Here is a 24,507-nt window from a genome sequence, read left to right as displayed (position 1 = left end):
CAATTTCTTCATAAACTGCTTGGCTTTTCAAGGAAATGCCATTGATACAAAACATGTTTAATAAAAGAAGTGATTAAGAAGTGCTTTTAAACAGGGTGGTAGGACACTGATCACTGATTTTATCACCTCATTTGTAGTCTTTAAAGTCCGTTCTATTCCATGATCTGGAAACAGTCCTTGAAAACTTCATTATAACATTATTTCTTTATTACAAATATTTACATACTATATATTAGTGCAACTTTCATTTCCATACTTTAACAATTCCATCCCTCGATGCAGTTACTATAAACCCTTGAGTGGTCTGGAAAGTTGCAATGTCTGTGATAATATCGTGATGTCCAACTGGCAGAGACTCTGGCCCCTTCCGTGGGGTCTCATCTGTGGGCCCCATTTTTTGCTTGTTTTGAATTTCCTATGAAAAAAAAAAAACAACAAAAAATCAAACAAACAAAAAAACATAATTACAGAAAGGTGAGCACTGTCCCATGTAACAGTTTTCCTAAGCTGTGAAGACCAAAAAAAAAAATAAAAAATCACCTTCAGACAAACTGCAAAAACTCCCACCCTTTGATGGCTGGCTTATGATATTTCTTGGCTCATTTCTTTTCATCACACAAAACCTCTCTTGATTTGAGCTGAAATAACAGCTGATTAGGAAAATCGCCACTGTCCCCATATTTATTTCAATGACATAAAAACTAGTGAGGTTTAACATACCTAAAGGGAAAAAGAAGCTACAGTAACTCATGCATCTTAACTTTTCAAGGGTTTTATAAAAACTGGTTCAAAGCAGTGGCTTCTGCAGTAAGTATTATACAGTAAGTAATTCTGTCAAAAACAACTGCCATTTTTTCTTTTAAAGTGATTTCTTCCTAGCTACGTTAAAACACTATGCTGATACCATCTGAAACAGTAAGACAGTTGCAATGAAAGCTGTTGTGCAGTTAACGTAACCCACAGGGCCATCCTAAAGGCACAGGTTATCAAACAAAGCAAATTACCTGAACCACCTCTGTGCCCTCAATTATCTTCCTGTAGTAGGATACAGATGGGCAATTAGAACTTCCTGCAACAACATATGATCTCTCAGGGTAGGCTAGATCCCAAAACCTAAACACAATGAAACACAATAAAACTATTAATTTTTTTTTTCTTTAATTAGCTAAACACGGAGGTTTAAAACACGTCTTGCTTTTGCAGTGAATGTGTGAGCACAAACACAGCGTGCTTTGTTCACTTAATGGACAAAAGAAGTAGAGAAATCAGTATTCACAGCAAGCTTACAGAAGTCATTTTTGGGGGGTTTATTTCTGCTATGCTGCCTCCCAAGGGCTTTACAAAATGGCACACATTGCATTTCAGAAAAACAGAGTTATGCACTAATTTTGCTGAGAAAATTCTTTCTGCTCACTGACGCTTGCTAGCGAACACATCTTCAGCATTGCTGTTTAAACTCCTTAGAACTTTTGCAATGCTTGGCAAAATCTAATACACAGACAAGGGTGGAAGGGAGAGCATCAAACAATGTTGTTAGATTTATTACCTTATCTTCATGTCTGAGCCTGCTGTCAGTAATATGGGATTACCAGATGCTGGACTGCAGTATATTCCATGGATGCTGTTAGGAGAAGGCTAGTAGGGAAAAGAGATATTTATTAAGAAGAACTATCAGAAGCTGTTGTCATGCTTCACAAAGGGAATACGTTCTTTACCACATTCATCCATCCCATTTAAAAATGCTTGTGACTAAAACCAAGTTACTTTGTTAACAGGCCACATCTTAGAATACTAAGGTAATCTGCTTCCTTTTCCTTCTTCTCTGGTTTGGAGAACAACACTACGGATTAAACTCTCCAAGATCCCAAACAATATTCTAAATGATGGCAAATAAAAGTTTATTTATCACAGAATCAAGCAGGTGAATCTTCTTGAGAAGCACATCAACTCTCAAACTTTTACACTATGAAGGCATTAAGGAAGGGGCACACAGAAGAAAACAAATTACAAAGTTTCCTATCTGACTTTGCAAAGTAGGTGATCAAACAAAATGAACCTGACAAACCTGTAGCATGTATAAATGCAAGTTCAGGTAGATTCCAGATCTGCATTTGCAACATTTATATTTTGTTATTATGTCCAAGATTGCTCCTTCCCCAGTTAACTCCTGGCAGTGGCAATTATGGTGCCAAAATAAGTACCAGGGCAACTTCCTGGTGGCAAACTGCCAGGGTCATGGAGACAGGCAGCTGTATTGATTCACAGCACGAAGGCTGAGATTGTTCTGGACCAGCTACAGAAGTGGGAAGAGAAGAAGACCAGACCTGCAGTTCTGAAAGAGGTGGTGCGCTGCTGGCCCACAGAGTGAAGCGTCGATCACCAGTTTCCATATCCCACATGGAGACTTCATTATTGCCTTGAACAGCTACAGAAAAGATAATGCCAATGCAAATAAAACACATGGCTTTGATTCTCACTGGTCAATCTAATGACATAACACAGACGGTATGACATAAAGGCTCTCTTTGCTTGCTCTCTGAAGCAGTTTTCAGTCTTGCTTTATCAGCCATGCGTGTGTTCTGTTGTTTTTATCTCTTGATAGCAGCTTCAGTAATGTGCCTCGTTCACGAGAATTCAGAATAATCCTGCTTTAATCTTCCACTCTCTTTAAAAAGTATTAAAACCTCATAATTTCCTTCCTAGATAACTTCTCATGATTCTGTAGGAATGATGGATAGTCTGCCTGTTTGGCACTGTCATCAGTGACTGGAGATTATTCCTGGGCAGCTAAGACAGCTACTGAACTTGGTAACTTTGGATTTGCTACAGTGATGTTTCACACCCTTGTTAAAAGTAGATGGGAATTCTCCTAAAGGGATTGTTTACATGCTTGGCATCAACTTAGTAAGTAAGAATTTTTCAATAAGATTCCAAAATAATGAACTTTGTCACCAGTTAATCAGGGAAGTTAAAATAGGAAGCACACATTTCTTTTACTTGCATGACTTCCAAATAAATTTGTTTTGGTCCCAGGGCGGTTCAAGAATTAGTCAAACCTAAGAAGCATGTTTAAGTAAAATAGGAAACTTCTTTATGAAGTCATTTTATAGCAACTTTTTCAACTTCATTATTGCAGTATTAGTTTAAGCTACTCCTCTATTTTAGAATGTCTTCCTGACATGAACACATAGAAGTACTTTCCAGCGTGAGCTCAGCATATGACAGTGCCATATGTGGTGAGGATGAAGCAGCTGTGAGCACACTGGATGAGGACTCCTGGAAGACTTTTTGAAAGCTCTAACCCAAGGCACAGCTGGGTCAGAATTAGGTGGGAGCTGGACATGAAGCAACCTTTCAGTCTCTGTTCTATGAGGGCACTGAATGCAGTGGCAGAATTCCCATCAACTTCAATGTATTTCATAATTTTGGCTTTTATCTTATATAATGTTTTATCTATTAAAAAGTGATATGTTAGCTCACAGGGAGGGACACTCAGAGGAGTGATGCTCCAGAAAGTGAGAATTCCAAAAGCTGCTGGCTTATTACTAATTACTTATTACATAATGGCTTATTACTAGATATTTTTTCAACTCTCTCTTTTTTACATTTTGAAAGCCAAGAAGGGCACAGTGATAGAATACAAGCAGCTGTTGAAACAGAAGCTTCTTTAATCACAGTCTCTGTCAACTCTGAGGTAAGTTGAAGATGGTTTACCTGCAATAACCCAGGACTGATAGACAGGATGCATGAGCAGGCGTCTGATTCGGGCCTTGGAAGGGTGAGAATGGCTGGAGATTGGTAACTGAAACCTCATGTCCCAGCATGCCATGGTACCATTGCTCGTGCCTGGTGAGAGATAACTGTCCACAGTCAGACAATTACGTGGGTTTTTTGTCCATATCCTTGTGCTCTATTTCTAGGAGATGGGACTTCAAGTAGTTACAGACCAGACTGCTTCCCACAAATATATCAGGAAGTTACTTCTCTCCCCTTGTTTGAAAATGATAAATTCTAGTCAATCAGATGAAGCAACAGCTTGATCCATAGTTACTGTAAAGGAAAATCAAAGTGGGGAACAAAAGATCAGCTAATAAGAAATACAGGCTTACCAATACACAGCCAGCATTGGTGTATGTCCACAGCAAATGAAGTTATGAGGCCTAACTTCAAATCATGTTTCAGGATCCAAGCATTGCTGTTAGATCGCAAATCCCATCCGACCAGAGATCCATTAACCGTACCATAAGCCAGCACTGACTGGGCTCCTGAATTGAAGTGATGCATATCTACAACACAGCCATCATCCTTCAAATCTAAGGACCTGGGATAAAAGAATAAACTGATTTAGAAACAGATGGTACTCCCAGGTTTAAGACTCCTTTCAGTAGCTAATGACTAACAGCATTGTCTTCTTCGTGTTATTTCTCAAACCTTTGTCTGTAGCACCTGCAGGTCTTCTGTCTAAGCAGTGCTCTATGACTCTGTTTCATACATTTCCCTCAGACTCATGTTCTATGTTTCTTAGATATTCACCTACCCCAAACCTAATGGCAGGGACACATAGCTCTTTTTTCCTCTCTACTGCTGTACTGACAGAACTGTGTTCTGTCACTCGTGCGTGACTGAGTATATGCCAAAAGGAAAATATGCCTCTGGTTTGTAGTTTCCATCTCCCTTAGAGTTTGCTTACTTCATAAATGAATTTAGTCCCAAACAAGAGAGGACATTTGAAACCAAAAGTCACTTTTAGTCGGGGCTGAAAAAAGTCTAAGACAGCTGTTGGGCATGTCCCTCATTCAAGCTGGAAGATTAAACAGTTGAACTGGTGCCTAATATTCAAAACTGCATATACTGAAAGTTAGGAAAACCTTACAACATCCCCAAACGTTCCTCTAAATAGTATCCCATCCCTCATATCTTTGCCACATAACTCATATTAAGAGCCTGGGAGACAAATTTTCAGGCCTGAAGCCAAACTATGTGTTGTACATTTGTGAATGTCCATTAATGACGACTTCTAAAAGAATATTTAGCATGTTATTCTGGAGATCAACCTCCCTGTTTGTAATAGGGGATGTAAGAAACTACCAAATCCAGTGCATAAATAAAAAGATTTAGAAGTATTTAGATTTACTGACTGTTTCAGGCTCATAATGAGTCCAGTGACACAGCAGATATCAATAACCAAGAGCTCTAAATCCTCATTCCTGCACTGTTGCCTATCAGCACTTCTTTATGAAGCAGGGTAAGTTTATAGCCTTCCAGTACAGCCTGGGATCAGACAGTAGGAGCTTGGAGCAAACACACACAAAGCAAGGGATACACTAGCAGCTTGAGCTCTGCAGTGAGATTTAACTGCTACAAGTACATACCTGCTTTGAATTGGTTGAATTTTAGGAGATTTAGGGAGCTTTGAAGCTTCAATACTAAGAAGCTGGATAGCACCGTTATCTGAAGCTATAGCCAAATAATGTGAGCCTTGGCAGAATGTAAGTGTCTTGACATGTCCTCCAATCCGAGAGTATGTCAGAATTGACCTGAACAGAAAAAGGGGAGAAGGAGAAAAAGAGGAAATGTCTTTGGGACAATTTAAATAAAAATTACTTCTCTCAAACGCGTATTTAAAACCAATGGTCCAAGAGATGTCTGAAAACAATGCTTTTTAATCATTCCAAAATTAGAAAGCAGCAAAGTCTGAGCTGCTTCTGCAAGTTTAACCATCCATCTTTGAGCCTATGGGTTGTGACAGTCTCCAGGTGCAGAAGCAAACATCTGTCTACTACACAAAAAGAATATCAGTTTGCTCTGGACCTCTATCAAAGCAGCACTCTGCAGTTACTATTATGTAACTGAAACTGTGGTTCACTGCATCTTATTTAAAAAGGTATTTTGAGTTTTTGGGAGAAGAGGATGAATCTCACAGAGACTGTCAGCCCGAAACCACCCATCTGTGTTTCAACCAACAACACAGCTTTCCTGCATCAACTACCAGTGGATGAGAGAGTTAATCATAAAGCTAATCTGTTCCAAAAAAACTCAAGATAGCTTTAACAGCACCAGAATGTTATTTATTTATAGAAATGAAATAAAAAAGCCTGTAATTATAGTTCTGAAGCAGTCCTTTTTCTGTTTCAATTAGATAAGGAAAAAGAACAAGATTTACTTGTAAATGCTATCTAATTCTACTATCTTGTGTTTGTATGGCACGAGAAACACCAGTGTATTTCATTATGGAAATCTCCAACATAGCCACAAACGATTCATGTTTTTCTGCAAGCTCTACAACGAAAAACAGACTAAAATAGCAGCTCCATGAGTTTTAAAGCTACCTGGTTGTAGTGGTTTTCCCTTCCATTTTTTGGCTGTTCCAGATTTTCACTGTGCCATCGTTAGAGCAAGTGGCAAAAACGGAATGTTCGTCAGAGACCCGAATGCGATTCACTGCAGACTTGTGCTCATGAAGGTGAGCTACCAACAGTCCTTTGGGACGCCATCCTACGGGGAAAAACAAAATCACAAAGCCTGGCATTGATTTCATAACCTAGTGGGAAGATGAAGATTACCCTGATTGCGTCCACCAGTGGGCATATTGAGAAATAGTCATTATAGCTTTAAAGCATAGGAGGGACTGAAAACACAGAATCAAAGAATTGTCTGAGTTGGAAAGGACCTTTAAAGGTCATCTAGTCCAACTCCCCCAATGAACAGGGATACCTACAGCTACATCAGAGCACTCAAAGCCCCGTCCAGCCTGACCTTGAATGTCTCCAGGGATGGGGCATACGTGATGCATAGGTCTAGGTTTCAGACCCTCTTCCACAGGCAGGCGAATATCTTTCAAATGAGTGTTGTGCATAGAGAGCACAGTTCCTAAAATTTCCTGTTTTCTTAATGCTTTGCATTTTTTCCTTGGGATGATTATGTTTTAATTCAAAACATTTTTTTTTTTGTGTGCATCTGTCTAATGGCTGTGGTGGCCTGTGCTTTACCTGGAGGTGGAGGCTTGCTCTCCCATTCTGCATTCTCCATCATCTGTTTGGCAATTCTTTCTGCATTACACTGCTCTCGCTTTTGCTGAATCAGCTGCTGGAGTTCAGTTTTGCAAGTGGTGATGCGTAACTGGTATGCAGATGGAGACACTGTGCTGCTCAGTACCTGTATCGTTGGTTTCCTGGGTTGAACAACTGTTCCATCAGTTGCCTGTAAGAAGATGAGCACTTACAAACACGTGCCTTACATATTACAAAGGTAAAGGCTTGCAGAAGTGATTAGTTTTAACCAAATGTACACTGGCAACAATACTAATGACAATTAACTTAGTATTTTAGAGCAAATTCAACCAAAAACCATCTCATCTGAAAGCAATTAAAATATTGGAAAGCATTTATAGAAAGGCATGGACTAGGCTCTGAGCAACCTGATGAAGATGTAGGTGTCCCTGTTCATTCACAGGAGTTGAACTAGATGGCCTTTAAAGGTCCCTCCCAACTCAAATGATTCTATGCGAAGATGGTGTTTTTTGGCAGTACCTGTGGGGAGGATGACAAAGTGGTGCAAATACCAGCTGAGGACTCTGAACGAAGTGGTTTCCCAGGCTGGATAGCTTCCAGATCACCAGTTTGCCCATGACCTTTGGGTATTTGCTGGGAGATGCTGGGTGGTTCCAGAGACCCAAACATACTTTTCCATTCTTCATTTACATTTGAGTCTTGCTTTACATGTTTTCTAGCTATAAGGAGTTGGAAAGTAGGGCAGGGAAGGAGCAAAAAAAGAAATACAGTCATGGAAGCCCACAGTCATTACTTTCAGACTACACAAGAAACCAATGCTTAGGTGTCACTTTATTTTGAATGTATACTTAATGGTGAAAAACACTACTAGGTTGTTTAGGTCAGCTGATGGGGCTTTAGGAGGCAAGCAGAACATGTGGCTAATGTTCTGTTTACACTTATTAATCTTACAGCTGACTCATGGATTCAATTAATTCCAATATTATGAAATCTTTCTATCTAGGAAGCTGCAAGAATCCGCATGAAAAAATTTTCCTTGTGAGAGTTACTCATTTATTGGCTTAAGTCAGAGGTAAGTTGGTAATGGAACAGGAGGTAAATCATTGCAAATGATCAACAACATTCTTTAACCTATTGTTAATGTAATCTATAAATAGGAAATAATTTATTTTCACCATTCCTTTAGCTTAAAACTATAAAATAGACAATTAAAACATGGGACTAATTAAACTTGGATGAAATCAGTGAAGAAAAGTTAAAGGCATGAAGACTTTACAGGCAAGAGTTTTAGATGAAAGAAATTAGTCCAAGCACCAGGTCCACATACTAACTTATAAATCTTGTCCACTCCCGACTCCACATAATGCACAAAAATGAAAAATCCAGTTCTTATGTACTTTCCTTTAAAATTAGATGCAAAACATTTGCAGACAAGCATCTTAATTCTGGAAATAAGATGGCAATAGTTACATGGCTTGCAGATATTTCTGTATTTTAACATCTAAAACCACAGGACACGTCAATGGCATGCAGAGGAGGGAGCTACAAGTTTGAAAGTGCTAAGAGGAAGCTTATGGATCACCTGGAAGAGTTTTGACAATACAGACAATTGGAACAGAGTTAGCAGAAAATGAATTTCAAAGCTGAATGCAGAAATATGAGGCATTTTGAGCAGAAAGAGCAAGCAAAACAAAATAAAAGTGGATGGGCAGGTGAACAACTCTAAAGCAAAGAAGGTATGAACTTGATGATTTTATATCACCCCAATACTTCAAACCACAGTACCTCATGAAGATACCCTGGATTTTCAAATTTAAATAGCTCACTGATTCTTAAGAGAACAGAGTGATGGCAGATATGTAGCCTTCACAATTCCCACTTGCTTACAAAGGGTAACTAGTTCCATTTGTGACAACCAGCTGAGCACATTACTACTGCAAATGCAGTCTTATTTAAGTACTCTCACAAGCAAAATATTCCCATCTTCCACTGTTTCAGAGGGCATCACCAAGCCTCACATTTCATACAGCAAAATGCTATTCAGAAATCATGCTAGATTTTCTTACCGCTAATTCAGTGAGGGTGGAAATAATTACAAAGGATGAACTGCTGAGTAAATTAAAGACTTAGTTTTATCTAGACGTCGACTACAAGTATACCAACCACGTTTGTCATCAGGCTCCTGCTTTGTTTTAACCAGATCCACTTGTCTCCTGATTATTCCCAGTACTGACAAATCAATCACCCCTTTCTGAGCGCTGTCATGCAGGTGGCTCTGATCCACTATATTGGCTTTAGCTTTATTTGATTTTAACATGAAGTCTTTCAGTGCTAACAGTTTGTCTTCTTCTTCCTCAGTCATCCCCTACAGAATAAGAGAAAATATATTATTTTTTGTCAAAGGACATGTATCAAGGCATGCAGATGCAAGAAGTGGTAAATTTAAATGACTGGCTCAAAAAGAAAGAGATGGAGCTCAACTCAAGACAGCAGTCTATCACATATATGATATTTCTGGTAAGATGCTGTCGTTTTATCTTTCTTCCTCAGGTGAGGAAGAATGGTGAGAGAGCAGAGCTGCATTTAATACTGGATCACCATCTGGTGCAATCTGCTTGACTGCCACCTAGGCTATGCCTTCAGCCTACAAACAGCAGAGTGAAAAAAACACCACAAACACTTGGCCACAGTCCTTCCTCTTCTCAGTTCTCACTACTTCACATGGGTGATTCTTACTGTTTCCCTTTTCACATACAAGTTTCAAAACTTTTCAGCTTCCTTTGGTTTTGGCACTCTTATTTGCACGTCTGCCTCTTTAACAAATGTATACTATTCTCTCCAGCACATTACATAGCCTATGTTCTGCAACACTGATACATCACGCCTGTAATCTGAGACATACAACTGAAGTCCTCAAAAAGAAAATATATTTGGGGATTTTGGACATAAGGCTGCCCTATTTCTGGCAGATATTTTAAGAATCTTCTGTAGGTTCTGAACTCTTTGTCCAACAAACCTACAGTGAACCTCAGACTGGGATCCTCTGAAAGCAGCAACTGCAAGGTTGCTGTAGAGACATACAGAGCCCAAGAGTCTCAACCCTGTCTCCAAAGTACAGATGAAAACCAATCACTTGTGAAAGTAGCTTCTTCAGCAGCTGTGCAATGGCAGGGTCCTCTGGGGGTGGACAGTCTGGGAGAACACCATTCCTTTTCTTCTGACGCATCTGAAGGTGTCGGAAAAGGCTTGTGATATCCTTTGATCTTAAGACATAATCAAATATGGAACGGCTGACAGGCTCTTTAAGTACACTTAGCAGGACTATTTCTTTATCTATCTGCAATTCAAAAAGAGAAATCAGTCAATATGAAGAAGAATATCCATCAAATATGGGGAAATCTAACAGTGATGTGCTATTGGTCTGATGTCTACTTTTTTTTCTAGCATACAGGTTGGTAACTGGATAACAATAAATATTAATAAAAAACAAGCAAAAAAAAAAAAAGATGAAAAAAAACAAAACCCAACCAAACCAACTCCTACTCTGAAGGCTTGTTCTAAAAGCTACTTTCTAGCTCTATCCTATTATCTTAACAGACCACCCAGAGAAATGCTGGAGTCACCATCCCTGAAGGCTTTCAGTAAAACTGTAGGTGTGGCATTGAGGAACATGGTTTAGTGGGCGTGGTGAGGGGTTGATGGTTGGACTAGATGACCTTTTCCAACCTTAATGATTCTACGATTCTGTGATCCTGATGAGATGGTTTTAAGCTTACAGTAAAGATAATAAATAACTGATCACACTAAGACATCAAATTATACATGACTGTGCCAATAATGTACATGTAACTTCTAGATCTTTCCTTGTGTTGGTCCTATCAGATTTTCTCCATTTCCTTTCCCTGTTTCCCCAGCAGTCTCAGAACATAACTTGGCTGGGCTAAATGGGATTCAAAATCCTACTATGAATACAATGGTATTTTAAACTGTCTTACATTTACCCTGTAAAAATGCTTAACAGAAAAGCTCTTTCCCCATATCAGGTTGCTGACTTTTCTTTCTATGTATAGAGTGGTATGTATACAACCATGTAATTAAGTAATCCTCAATAGCATATTGAGAGAATAATGAACGGTCACAAGAAGCTGGTGACTTCAGGCATAGTTTAGATCCATTAACTGGGGAATTTTGTTTGTTACTCTAACAAAAGATAACTTTCTTTTCTCACAGGTGGTGATTCAGTGTCTGTTTGTGTCCAGAAAACATCTGGACAAAAATTACTGTACACAATTCAGCATACTTGCAGATGTAGCACTCCTTTGAGTTTATACATTTGTTTTAGTCCTTGATCTTTCCTGTTTCAATATTAGGTCTTAAGATGGTGGTGGCAAGTAATTGGGCAATGCTGATAAAACAGACCACCTAGTTACAATCCTTGATTTAAATGGACAAACTTAATTTGGCCCAAAATTATGATATTAATTTTTGTTTAAAAGTTGGAATACTCAAAATAGTGGAGTGGGGTTGGGGTTGTTCCTTCACAACAATGCCAGAAAACCTCATCACTATAACATGCTTCTCAAAGAAGACTATTTACATGAAAAATAACTTTCAAAATTAGTCTTATCTTACAAACGAAAGCACTTAACACAGAAACACTTCTGTCCCAGCTGACTTTCCATGCCTTTTAGACCTGTAAAATAAGGCAATATTGCAGCGGCTTGATTACAGACAAGGCAGAGAATGCCTTGAACCAAAGACATATTTGTTGATTTGAGGCCTTGTAAAACATTCTGCAATTTGCAACACATAAGAGATAAGTCTTTCAAACAAAGCAACTCTACCCTTACTTGAAACAAACAAACAAACAACACAGAGAACAACAAAACAATTAATGTTCTTATAGCCAGGACTATGGCAACAGACCTAAGAATTATGACCTGCCAAGGTATATTCACATTGATATTGGAAGCATTACCTGTATTATTGGTTGTGTGATAAAAGGATGGAGGTATGGCATTAGCTTGCAGTAGACATCAGCAATATTTAAATACTGTGCAACCACAGTGATAAATCCTACTGCACCATAACGTATCCAAAGATTAGGATGGCACAGGAAAGGTGCTGAAAGAAAATTAGACTGTTAGATCATTCAAATTAAAGAGAGGACCATGCTATAAATGCAGCCTGCAATGACATTTCCTCCCCTCAGAACCACCCCTAATTTCAGTCCTTCCTCCTGCAAAGCACGACAACTGACACCCAAACTGAGAAAATTACTTTAGACTTTACTGGGCTGATGGTGCTGAGCTTATTTGCTGTTGGAAAAAATAATATTTTTCCTACCTATTCATTTCAGTTCTCAATGTCAACTCCAGACTTGCAAAGGAAACTAACCTAAAAATAAATGCTAGCCTTAATTTGGGTACTTGAGGAGAATAGAAATACTAGGGATTTTTATTTCTTTTTAAGTAAATACTTATTCCTTCTTTCTTCCCTTCTCTTCATTGAATAGTCACTATTTGTATTGTGAGATAACTAATGGTTTTGGTTTTTTGGGGGTTCAGAAGTCCATTAAAATTACATGGGTTTTAAGAAGTTGTAATCAAGGGACAGTATCCAGTCATGATATATAAAACCACAGATCACCTGCCCCAAATTCGGAATGCTTTTGAGAAGCCATAAAAAGAAGCAGCAGATAAAGTCTCAAAAGACCAGTTGTTTGATAAATAGCTAGTGAATGTTGGGCATGCCTAATTCAAGTGAACCCTAAAAGAGTTTGCATATTGGACAGTAAGGCTGACTATGAGATTTTATTAAGCTGGCCATTAAGCTTTTTGTAGTATGAAGCTTTCTTTAATAGGAAAACAAGGTAACCACCTGTATTCCAACTTACCAATATCACAAGCAAATTCATAAATATGAGGCTTCTGCAAGAGCCCTAACTGGCACATACAAGTAAGAGCATTGAGGGCCTTATAAATGACAAATTCTTCTGCATCACTGAGACCTTGCTGAAGTAGAGGCTTCAATATTGAGGAGCTTTGCCAGCCAACATAAGCAGCAACACCTGAAATGTTAAAACAAACAACACATAAAAATCCGAAGTAACACTTCTTCGCTTTTCCTCACCAAAGTTTAACATTTCAGCCCTACAGTATACACAGAATCAGTAAGCATTTTCTAGAAAGTTATCAAAACAAGAAATACGTGCATATACTAAGACAGTGATGCAGGAAGCAAATCACAAGGCCACGGTCCTACAGAACTCAGTATTCACACAGAAGGAAGCATGGAAGACACAAGGATCTGCTAAAATTTCTGAGAAAACAAAGAGTTAGACAAGTATTCTGAAAGCTGTTTGACTAAAGCAGTTCTCTGTGTCTGCTGAGATCCTCCCAGATGTCAGACATGGATGCAAACACACAGCTGGCCAGCACAAGGCTGAAACAGTCAGGCAAAAACAGCAGTGTTCCTAAGGGTGGGGATGCAGTGGGTGAGGGTAAATGAGCACTGATGAAAGAACGTTGGCAGGATTTCTGTCTTTAATTTAGCAGTGATGGTAATTTGAATAGCATTCAGCTTCCTGAAAGGTTGAACTGGATACTGGACTAGTTATCAGTAAAGAACGTCTTTAAAATAGATTAATTTATCTGCTACAGTAATTACCAACATTTGAAAAGGAACTATTAAAACAATCTTCTAAAACTCTTCCAGTCTCACATGGCCTCAAGATTTATGTAGCTAACTACTCTCCACTTATTTATCACCACGAAGCCCTCTTGCCCCTAGTTTCAAAAATAAATCCAATTTTAAAATATATTTTAAAAAATCTCTGAGAGAAGCCTAGATTAAAAGCAAAATAAATGTAATCCCTTGGAAGCTGATGGACCAAAACTTGTCAGCCGTATCCCAGTAAAAAGAAACTGCTTTGCTATTCTTTTCTTCTCCTTTGCCACACAACAACCAGACAGTGTCCAGGTGAAAATGTCAATTGGAATCACTTCCTTAGGTTAGCAACCCATCTACTATATTTAATCTCTGGCAACTGTTAGGGAGATGGACCGCGTTGAAATTCTGATCTTTCCTCTTGCTTTACATCCATCAAGCTGACATTCCTTCCTGCAAGCAATTGGGCAAGTCCTCTGGTCATTCTCAAGAGAAAGAAACTGGTTTTCCACTGAATAACTCAGGCTTGTTGTCATACATGATACACAACACAGACCATAGCTGTATCTGCTTCTAACCCAGTTATTAAGGATTGACAAATATCACACAATTAGATGTCTTCCCATCATAATCAAGTTTACACATGAAATAACTTCTTCATTTCTACTCTAATATGGTAATAATTAACAGACATACTTGTTCACGTATTAATGCTGGGCTTTGCAACCAGTTGCTAGAAGGAAGAAAGGATGAAGAAAGAAATGGCACAGTGTAAGAGAAATACCCTCAGTGCCTTTGTTGCCAAAGGGCAACACAGTGGCTGCACACACTTCAATATGAGTTAGAGAGCTTCGTTTCGTTTAACTTTTGTTTTCATTTTACCCAAAAGCTTTGGGTAAAACAGCATAAGACAAAAATACAAATTTCCATGCAGAGATTTCTTGCAGAGATTTTAGCATTTATTTGTTATAATTCTTTTTTTTTTTCTTCAATTAGTGGCTTCAGAAGAGATTTTTAAAAATTAAAAAGAAAAATTATGTTTATTTTTAATTTTTGATGTTAATCTAACTTGACCAATCTCATTTCTAAGAAGTATTTAGGAAAGAAAAGCTACCTATATTTACATTGTTTCTTCTTTACTCCATAGAGAAACATTTACATACAATAATTCAGCAGCTCACATCCTAAAAATTACATATGTCTTTACAAGAAATGACTTAACAGTTTCCAAGACGTGGAAAAAATTACTCTGTTTGGCTGAAACCAAACCCTTACCCACAATGCTGTCAAAGAAAGCTCCTCGAAGATGCCAGTCATTCTTATCATTTAGGAAAGTGATCATATGAGATAGAAGAACATCATTGGCTTTTTGACGTCCAAAAAACACACAGAGCCGTGTTATTCCATTTTCCATTAGTGTTTGTTTCACAATATTCTCTGGGTCACTCAGCAAAGTGACTACTTTCTGCTGGACCATTTCATGCAAGGCTTGCAGCTCTGCAGGAGACAAAAGAGTAAACATTTAAAGTGGTGAAAAACAGCACGTGCACATACACTACCTGTTGCTTAGGGAGTTAGACTGATATCCTGAAAAACACCACAGAATAACTTGCTAAGATGCAACAGAATCTCAACAATTCCAGGGACTGGCTTACAAAAGACTTCAGACTAAGCATGAGGGTGGTGGCAAAGTCAGATTACAGAAACATGAGCCATAATTACCAGAGAAACGCAATTCTACGTTTGTCTTAATTTCAACTAAGATGGATCCAACTCATTTTGTATGAAAATGAGATGCTGATATGAAGAAATATCAAATGACACTTCAGCAGCAATATTACTGTGCTAAACAAGGTACTTTTAAGACAACTATGGTTTTACGTGCCTATCTGATCATCAGTTGTACAATTTGTGAATTAGCAAGAGCATGTTTTTACTTAGGGAGGTAGATGGGCTCGTTAAGGTCAGAGAGCAATAAGCAATACTTGGAAACATTTTCCAATGTTACACAATACTAGCAGTTACCCTAACAATAGTGACAAAAATTTGAAAGTGATCTCACCCCTTGCTTCTATTCCATGATACAACTGAGAAAAAAAGGTTCCATTAAATAGAAATAACAGTACTGCTGATACATAAGCTAATACTGAAAGTCTACAACAGACATGCTCAAGCACAAAATCAGGCACTGCTATTCCAGCTTTGCAGGGTTAATAACCATTTGCCCACAGGCAGTCAGAAGACCAGGTAATTTGCTTTCTAAAACAGTTTGTCAGTCACGTGGAAAAGCTGCCTTCTGGGTTCAAACTTCTCAGCCTTAGTTTCTCAAAGCATGAAAAGAATAGAACCATTCAAACTTCTTGCTTCCTTGCATTACTACTTGCATGTCCAAACTAGCTGGTAATACAGGACAGTGTTTCTTAGAAACAGAGCCTGTAAGATGGGCCTTCCTTTCTCTCACGCCTCAGCAACTGTGAACGCCCAGTGGCTTACATGAAGGAACTGAAAGGGGATTTTTTTAAAGTATCATTCTGCAACTATTTAAAATACAATTGAAGTATGTCTTTTTCCCTACCAAATGGAGTATGCGTGAGAAGTTGACCAGTTATAATCAGTAACAGATTAACACACTTACCCCAGAATAGAAGTGATGTGTTTTTAACCACAAAATCTTCTCAGTTTAGAAAACTTGCTCAGTATTATTCAAGAAACATGTGTACCAGTAAAGGGATTGAAGCTGACACATAGTCCACTTATTACTCACCCTTCCTTTTCAAGGGAAGGAAAAAGAAAAATACAAAGCTGTGCTACAGTTACAACAGCACAGATTGCCATGTTACTGTCCAAGACACCCACACTTTTGGCATCTGCAGATACCAGATACAAATCGCCAGGCACATGAAGAGAAGGGGAAGAAAGACTGAAAAATACAGTACTGTGACTATGCCAGAGCTCGTCAGATCTTTCAAAGTTAACCCTGCCTGGCACGTGAGTGGAAGTGATATTTGGAACAGTGCTGACTTGTTTATAGGACCACAAAGTTGGATATACAGCTGGCCTCCTCAAATACCTTGTGAACATCTGGAGAACTGTGCTCATTTCTTTCTTTCTGTCTTTCCCAGTGTTCAGAACAGAGGTGCCAGTGTCCGCATGAAGCTGTGACAGATACTAGCTGAGGCAAAGCATTTTTCCCCTTTAATAGGAAGGCTAAGTGACAATGGAAACCAGTGCTAACTAGGAGCTCTGGTCTACATTTTGCTGTTATAAAGAGGCAAGGTAAGTGGAAGCAACGTTACCTGTGTCGTAGTTATCACTGGGGTGAGATGTTTCATCCATTTCTTCACCGTTTGGTTCATTTTCCATATTCAGATTTTTCAGCTGCACTAACTCCAGAAATCTTAGAGCTGTTTCTGCCAACAACGCTATGTTTTCTGCAAAGAAAAACTTTCTGGTTAAGAATCATTCTACTTTGCTAGTTCACAGCCTACTGATAATCCCCTTATGAGACATTAAAACCACCCAGAATACCAGTCAGGTTGGGCAAATAGCAATGAAATTACAGTGTGTTCTGCAAACCTACTTCAGGGACTCGTGTCCCTGAGCACAGCACAGTTATTGAGTACATCCTAGTAATGCTGTGTAAATGGGTGGAAAAACTGTAAGGATATCAAATGTAACTGCAACTAATTTTAGTCTTCTAAACTGGCCCAAAATACCATCTAATCTCAGGAGGATGACTAAGTAGTTTGATAGAACTGAACAGCCAATTATCAACAGCCCAAAACAACAACATGTCACCATGCCAGGATTTGTATCCTCAGGGTTACCCTTGAGGGCTGGGTTCCAATTTGAAGACATCTGTCCCCATATCTATGCATGCCATTTGGCACCATCCTGCAGTGTTTGGAAGTTGCTGAAGCAACTCAGCCTATACAGGTCAGGCAGTGGCTGGCACAGGAATAACCCTGCCAGGGCTTATGTCCCACTTCAGCAGCCACTCTGAGCCCAGGCCAAGACAACATCAGCATGCCAATGGAAACTGTGCACAGCCTGGATTAAATCCTGTAAGTTACCAGCCAGACAGACTGCTTCCAGAAGGTGTGGTATGGCAACAAAAAAATATGTACTTGAGTTAAATTATTAAAGTTAGCCTCATTGAAATTCAATTGCCTTCTTAAAAGAAAGCTTAATTCAATTAGATTTGTAAAAGAATTGAAGGCAATGTAACCAGACTTAGCTATCCACAGCTCAAGCAAACACAACTGGAATCTATCAGGTAGTGAGATTTGCAGTGTTTTTGCATTTGCAGAAACAGAGTTGGCTTTTTCTTATTTTTGCAATTCAGCTTATTTAACAAACTCAGCTTTAAATGACTTAATTTTGAATTTTATTATGAACAAGATGGAGTTTGGGCTTGTTGTTCCTTTTTTTTTTTTCCTAGTCTAGGAATATAAGTGAGGCAAGAGAAAATGACTCTTCCATAAAGCCCAAAATATGGAATACCAAGGTGAACAAAAGCACCTGGTTCAACTCACCATATGTACACAGCCTTCAATAATGAGCTTTATCAGTTTGTTTAAAAAAACCCCAGCACTTCACCTGGGACATTTTGAACTGAATTATGCATTTGTAAACAAAACAGTCAAATCAAATAATGGGAAAATAGTAAATAAGGGTGCAATTACAAAACTTCTTCCAGAACCGCTATGATTCAGTTATCTGAATAACATAAGAAAACATCTCAAAAGGTGTAAGCAATATTACATATTACATAGCAAATAATCTCAGCCTTAAATATTTATCATTTTTCATTCTGTGGGAAAGTAACTGAAGGACAGTAAGAAATTGATGCTCTACGTATGTTTCATATTTATCTCATTTGGGCCACTCTAAGCAATCAGTCTGAAGTAACAAAATGCTAATTAAGATACATAAATTAAATCTGCAGAGGCTGGGCAGGCTCAAAAAGCCCTGTTCACATACATAAATAAATACACAGTTGATGGGAGAAGTACTTTTACTCGTTATATCCTTGTTTATCTAGGGAACAAGAGCAGGGCTACTTCCCTGAACACCAGGCTCTAACCTCTGACCCCTTACCTTGGCCGTGAGCACACACAAACCAGTGAAAGTAATGCATAAAAAAAAAATAAAAAGAGAGGATTTGGAGTTTTGAGTGGATTTCTGCTTACCAGCATATGCAAGTCTGACAATAGTGGCTTCATCCTGGGCCAAGTGTGCAATGCCTGGCAGGATATACTCTGGGTAAATGTTAACATCATTGCGTGGCACCTCTTTGACGAGAGCAAGAACTTTAGTTAGTGTCCTCACAGATTCTGCCCTCACCCTGGGCACAGAGTCGTTGCTGAAATGTAACAGATAAGGAGTAATACGATCCAGAAGAATCTCGACACTTAATCTCGGTGCTAAATGAAGAATCAGCTCCAAAGCAGCCAGTTTTGAATCACAGTATTTGAGAGTCTGTAAACAGGAAGTTATCACAGACACTAGGATGACCAGCCCATTCTCTTTGGTCTCTCCCTCAGCTTTCTCTGTGCGATCGTGCCCACAGAGATTGTGAATGATGTTGTCCAGATCTTTACGTATGACCAGTATACGCTCATCTGCCGATACAAATGTTTCCTTAGCAAACTGGGCCATGTAAGGCTGAAGAAAAGTGTAAAATATTTCAGGAAATGCATTGTTACGTTGCTGTTTCAAATAATCTTCAGCTGCTAAACGTTTATCTGGCTCACGATGGACCATCTGAGTGACCTTGAGAAATACAGAAGCAGGAGGGAGCAGGAAAGAAAGGTTTAGACATTCATAATGCAAAAAAAAAAAAAAACAAAACACCAAAACTAAAAGCCCACAATCAAAACCAACAGGCAATTTGTCATGAAAGTAGGTGAAATAAACCACACACAGACCACAGAAATGGTTCTGATGCTGCAGCCCACCCTTACCAGCTCTCTGATGCTGCGGTCTTCAATTTTGTTTAGGACTTGATCAGGGGAAAAGAGGCCATTTCTGTAAGCCAGAAGCTGAGATAAATCAAACAAGGGGACGCCTTCTGTGAACAGCTCTGCTATTACACAGCCTGGGGGAAAAAAAAAAAAAAAGATGTGAGGGAGCTGCAAACAGAAATTTTGTTCTCTGTACACAGATAAGAACAGATCCTATGTGACCCTCTGCTTTGTTAAAAACAAGGCAAATGAGCTGACGAATTAACTGGTGGAAAGGGGATAGCATCTCCATCTCCAAAAACTGGCTTTTGCACTTGATCTCTGAAATGCCTCACTGGTATTCTATTTCATACATTCCAACAGCAGAGAATTTTGCAATTAGTAAACATGAGGCACTGATTTCAACCACCTGCCAAATGGAAATCGTATCAGAAAATGAACCAACATCACTGTTACAGGGTCAAGTGCCATTAAATCAAGCATGGACCAAGCAAGAGGTCAAACTAAGCAAGAAGAATAAGTTCTGCTTCCACAGTGATGCTGAGGGACAGCATACATTTACTCAAACAAACTCCTAAGAACAGTGAGAAATAACAAGAGTGCCAGGCACAGCACCCTGTTGTGTGCATGAGGCGTGAACTCTTCAGAGGCTTGTGTCCCGTTCCTGCAGTTTGCTTGCCATGGTTAGCATCCTGTCCTGTCAGTGGAGCAGTCTGGAAACTTGGCTGGTGAAAGTGAAGTAACCATTACTTCTACGTTCAGATTTTATTTTATTTTTTTTCTAATCAGCCAAATGTATGACTCAAGACAAGCCTGTGGCTCAGGACAGGCTCCCACAATGGGACTCTTATCAAGAATTTTTGAGTGGAACCACAACAGGAGCTTACTGAGTTATCCAACTTCCTGCTTGTGGGAAAAACATAAGAAGGAGCCTCTGAAGCCAATAGTGTCAAATTGTGCTGGAAAGCAGCTCTGTTCCCAGGCAGTCAGACCTTAGTGTGCCACTGACTGATTCCTCCTCATGGGTCCCATGAAGCATACACTGCACCCACGGGACCTCAGCCACCTGAAGATCACAGTCGGTGACCTGTAGAACCACCTCTTTTCCAGGGCAGAGATAAGCTGTAACAGAACAGTGTCTGATTGCACTTCTCAGATAACATGGGGATGTGTTTTAGTCACGTAGCTTGTTCTATTGTGTCTGTACTCTTTCTGTGACTAAAAGGTTTGGGGACCTGTCCCAACACTTAAGGTAAGCAATCTTTTTTCCACAAGCTGTTTCCTAGGCCTGCTGTAATAAAAAAGTAAAAGAAGTAAAAAAGAAGAAACAAAAACAATAACAAGCTTCTGTGCACCCCTAACACGCAACCACGAAGAGCACGTTGATCTCTCCCAGTACCTGCAGAAAAGATGTCCATTGCACGTTTTAACTCCCCCCTCGTTCGCTGATTGCTGTTGGCCAGGTCTACCAGAGGAGTGGAGGGATCTCGCATGTTTTCCAGCTCCGTGGCAAACATGCTGCCATCAACAAAGCGCTCGGGAGCAATGTAGCACGTTCTCCTCCGCGACGTGTCAAAGAAATAATTGAAGTCAGCAGGGTTGTCTTCAGGAAGATAAGTTGGCTTAAAACTGGCAAAGTCCGTCAGAAGAACCCAGTTCCAGCTGGTCACCATGATGTTTTCAGTCTTAATGTCCCCATGGCGGACCCCAGATTTGTGTGCTTGGTCCACCGCCGTGAGGATCTGGAAAGCGATCCACCTTTTCTCGATGTTATTGAGGAACGGCCTCGTGCTGATCCGATCATACAGGTTGTCCCGCACGTACTGCCTGAAGAGCATGGCGGCCTTCTCGGACAAGGTTGCTTTCTGGAAGGGGAGGCAGTTCTGCGCAGAGTGCAGCCGGATCTTCAGCTCCTCCAGCTCCTGCTTGTAGCTCGTCAGGGGCAGGGTAGGGTCCTGAATGGCAAACACCTTCACCACCACCAGCCCCTCCCGGTGCTTGGCTCGGGCCACCTTGAAGAAGCGGGTGCTCCCCAGGCTTTTGTCATACTCGAAGTCGTGGATGTCAGAGAAATAGCTGTCCACCGAGAGGATCTGCGACGGGGCGATGCCAGCCAGCTGGTTCCCCATGGCGGTTCCTCCTGCAGCGGCGGGCGGCACCCGTCCACCTCGAGAAAAAGACGACGCACATTTAACCCGGCCAGGCTCGGCCCGACCACGGATCAACCCCCCTTCCCCGCGCAGCCTCCGCTTCCCCCAGGCCGCGGGCCCCGCCACCGCCACTCCCGCCCCTCTATGGGTTCCCCCACCGGGCCCGGCTCCGGGCGGCCCCGCACCCCTCGTGGCACTCACCGGCCCGCCCGGCCTGCCACAGCCGGGACAGCCCCGGCCGCGGGATGCAGCGAGGCGGGACTGAGGGCGACGGAACCGGCACCATGAGCGGGGCGGGGAAGGGGCGGTGCCGTGAGCTCACATCCTGCGGCGCCATCACGACGGTGGGGTCGGCGTGTTGGTGAGCTTGATCCCGTTGGCCTTCCTGCCCTCAGGCAGATCAGTGCCTCTTCCCAGCTGGGGTCACCTGCAGACTTTAGTGAGGGTGCACTCAGTCCCGCACTCAGTCCAGATCATCAATAAAAGCAGTTAAACAGGACAGGTCCCAGTACTGACACTGTGTGTCTGCAACAGGCACAGCAGGCCTGCTCAGCACTGACAGGAGGCACAGGATACCTGCTTCTGAGGGATCGGTCCCAAGGAAGTATAAACTGCTAGAATCAAGGACTGGAGATGAGATGTGTCAGTAGAACCAGCTTCAGATGCATCAGCCAGGACATCCTCTTGGCTGTGCAAAGGGCAGCGTAGCTGCCACGCTTCATTCTCCCCGTGCTCAGCATTCAGTGCCTGTGAGGAGCCTGGATAGATGACTTCCCTGCTAGCTCTGTTCTAGTGGGATTTTATACACCTGGGATATAGAAGGCCTTTCATAGTGAGTCAGAGTAAAAACAAACAAAAAAAATCCCAACAAAACCATCTTTCTATTGTTTAATCTTAAAATGCTTGAGAACAAGGAGAAACTCAGGAGAATATTGTCCTGCTTCCCTCGATCTGTGATTCTGTGTGATTTTCTTCCAGCTGGGAAAGAAAAGGGACTGTCCCACTCTAAAACGCACTGGTGCAGCCTCACCTCAAGTATTGTGTGCAATTGTGAGTGCGACATAGAACTGCCTGGGAATGCCTAAGATAAAAGGCTCAAGTTAGTCATGCTCAGCCAGATTAAGTTTATATGTTTGGGTGTTTTATGCATGTGGCAGAAAGGACGTTTTGAACCTACTAGCTGAATTATACCAAAATAACAGAAATATGTAGTTTGTAAAATTCACCAGATTTCTTAAAATGGGGAAGGGGGAAATGAAGAAACCCGCTGTAGATGTTCTGGCAGGAGCAGGGGCTGTGCTGTGACTTTCAAGGTGTTTGATGACAGTGGAACCGCAGGGGAATTTGATCCTTTGTGGGTCTCAGCTAAGGGAAGAAATTCAAGGAAATACAAATTCTTGTTGAACACCAAACGTGGTCAGCTAGGAAACAACTCTGCAGAAACCCACATTTCGCCAATTCCACTGCTTATGGAGGCATTTATGTTGTATGAAACCGAGACTGCTTTGGAAGAAAAATCGGATTTAACAAAATTCCACTCAAGCATCTTGGAGTCAGAACAAAGTTCTTGAAACTCAAATCCACATGTTTTTCTGCAAATGGCTTGGGAGGTTTTCCTTGAAATGGTTCTTTATGCCAGTGTTTTGGATATATATATATTTGCCTTTGAAGAGGTTTATTAAATGCTAGTTGGCTTTATCTGAACAGCACTTTTCTTATTATTAATTTGGGGAGTGACTCAGGATTTCTGCATCTCACCTCTGATTAGTATGTATAAACATTTTAACACCTTCTGCAGCACCCTTTTGCTCTATCAAATCTTCTGACTGTCTGTTCTGCTGATTTAACATCACTGACTGCAATATAACAGTGATCCCAGGGACTTAAACAGGAGAAAGACTGAGCTGAGAAAAGCTTTATAGAGTACTTTATGAGTACCTAAAGCAGAACTGCTCGAAATTTAGTCCCCAGACTATGAAGTATGGCCACATTTGTTGTGTAGTCTTGTGCTGATTGTTTCTGAATGAGAATCACTTGAACCTGGATGCTTCTTTCAAAACAGCATGTACAAAATTAATTTCACAAAATTAATCGGTATGGAAGAGGGAAGTTACATTTATTTTAAACAAAATTGATTTCAGTCACCAACACATTCTTTTTTAGCTGTAGTCAATGCACTCCCACAGCTTGTACTCAGAAACATCAAGGTGAATGTCTGAGTAACCCAGCCATCATCCCCTGTATGCAACACTAAGAACACTGAGAACACGGTGCTGGCTATCATGCAGTCCCTTGTGTTTTGCAATGATGAGCTGTTGTGTGGATGTAGCTCTTACATATCCTGTAAAGTTCAAGCAGTTTTACTTTTTCTCCAGATTATTGATTACTGTGGGCTAGGTAATTGTTGATACCCATTGCTCGTGTTTCCTGTCTCTGGGTACAGCCTGTTCTTCTGTCAGGATAACAAGGAAGAGGACAGAACACACAGTGTGCTGCAATCTTGTTGCCCTTCTCCTGTTACCAGACTATTACAGGCTTTCTGGTCCTGCTGTGGATAGCCTGGCCTCCAGCACTTGCCTGTATCATTGCTGTTGGCAGTGTCATTGAATGTCAGTGCCCACTGTTCCTCTAAGTCTTGCTCTGGTGTTTCTTCTGATGCTTCCTTACATACATTCCTGTTAATGTTTCCTTCAAGCAAAGCTTAGTATTTCT

General features: G+C 40.5%; 1 protein-coding gene across 1 annotated transcript; it reads right to left on the bottom strand.

The window, feature by feature from the left end:
• Positions 1–21,847, bottom strand: PIK3R4 (phosphoinositide-3-kinase regulatory subunit 4). The gene is made up of 19 exons (XM_065753550.1): positions 21,045–21,847; positions 19,646–19,779; positions 18,872–19,454; positions 16,976–17,110; positions 14,955–15,176; positions 12,907–13,080; positions 11,989–12,134; positions 10,144–10,347; positions 9,174–9,375; positions 7,530–7,729; positions 6,990–7,200; positions 6,330–6,495; positions 5,373–5,537; positions 4,110–4,321; positions 3,715–3,846; positions 2,325–2,425; positions 1,547–1,635; positions 1,005–1,113; positions 1–415 (listed from the first exon to the last, which is right to left on the bottom strand). Exons 1-19 carry the CDS (start codon positions 21,772–21,774, stop codon positions 245–247), a joined length of 4,086 nt encoding a protein of 1,361 aa, XP_065609622.1. The 5' UTR covers positions 21,775–21,847; the 3' UTR covers positions 1–244.
• Between the last annotated feature and the right edge of the window lie 2,660 nt (positions 21,848–24,507).

This window comes from Cyrtonyx montezumae, unplaced genomic scaffold (assembly GCF_038088225.1).
Source record: "Cyrtonyx montezumae isolate F1298 unplaced genomic scaffold, pur_monq_1.0 scaffold_8, whole genome shotgun sequence".
In the NCBI taxonomy this organism is placed as follows: Eukaryota; Metazoa; Chordata; class Aves; order Galliformes; family Odontophoridae; genus Cyrtonyx; species Cyrtonyx montezumae.
The sequence above is the reverse complement of the archived record's forward strand: the minus strand, read 5'-3'. Positions and strand labels throughout refer to the sequence as shown.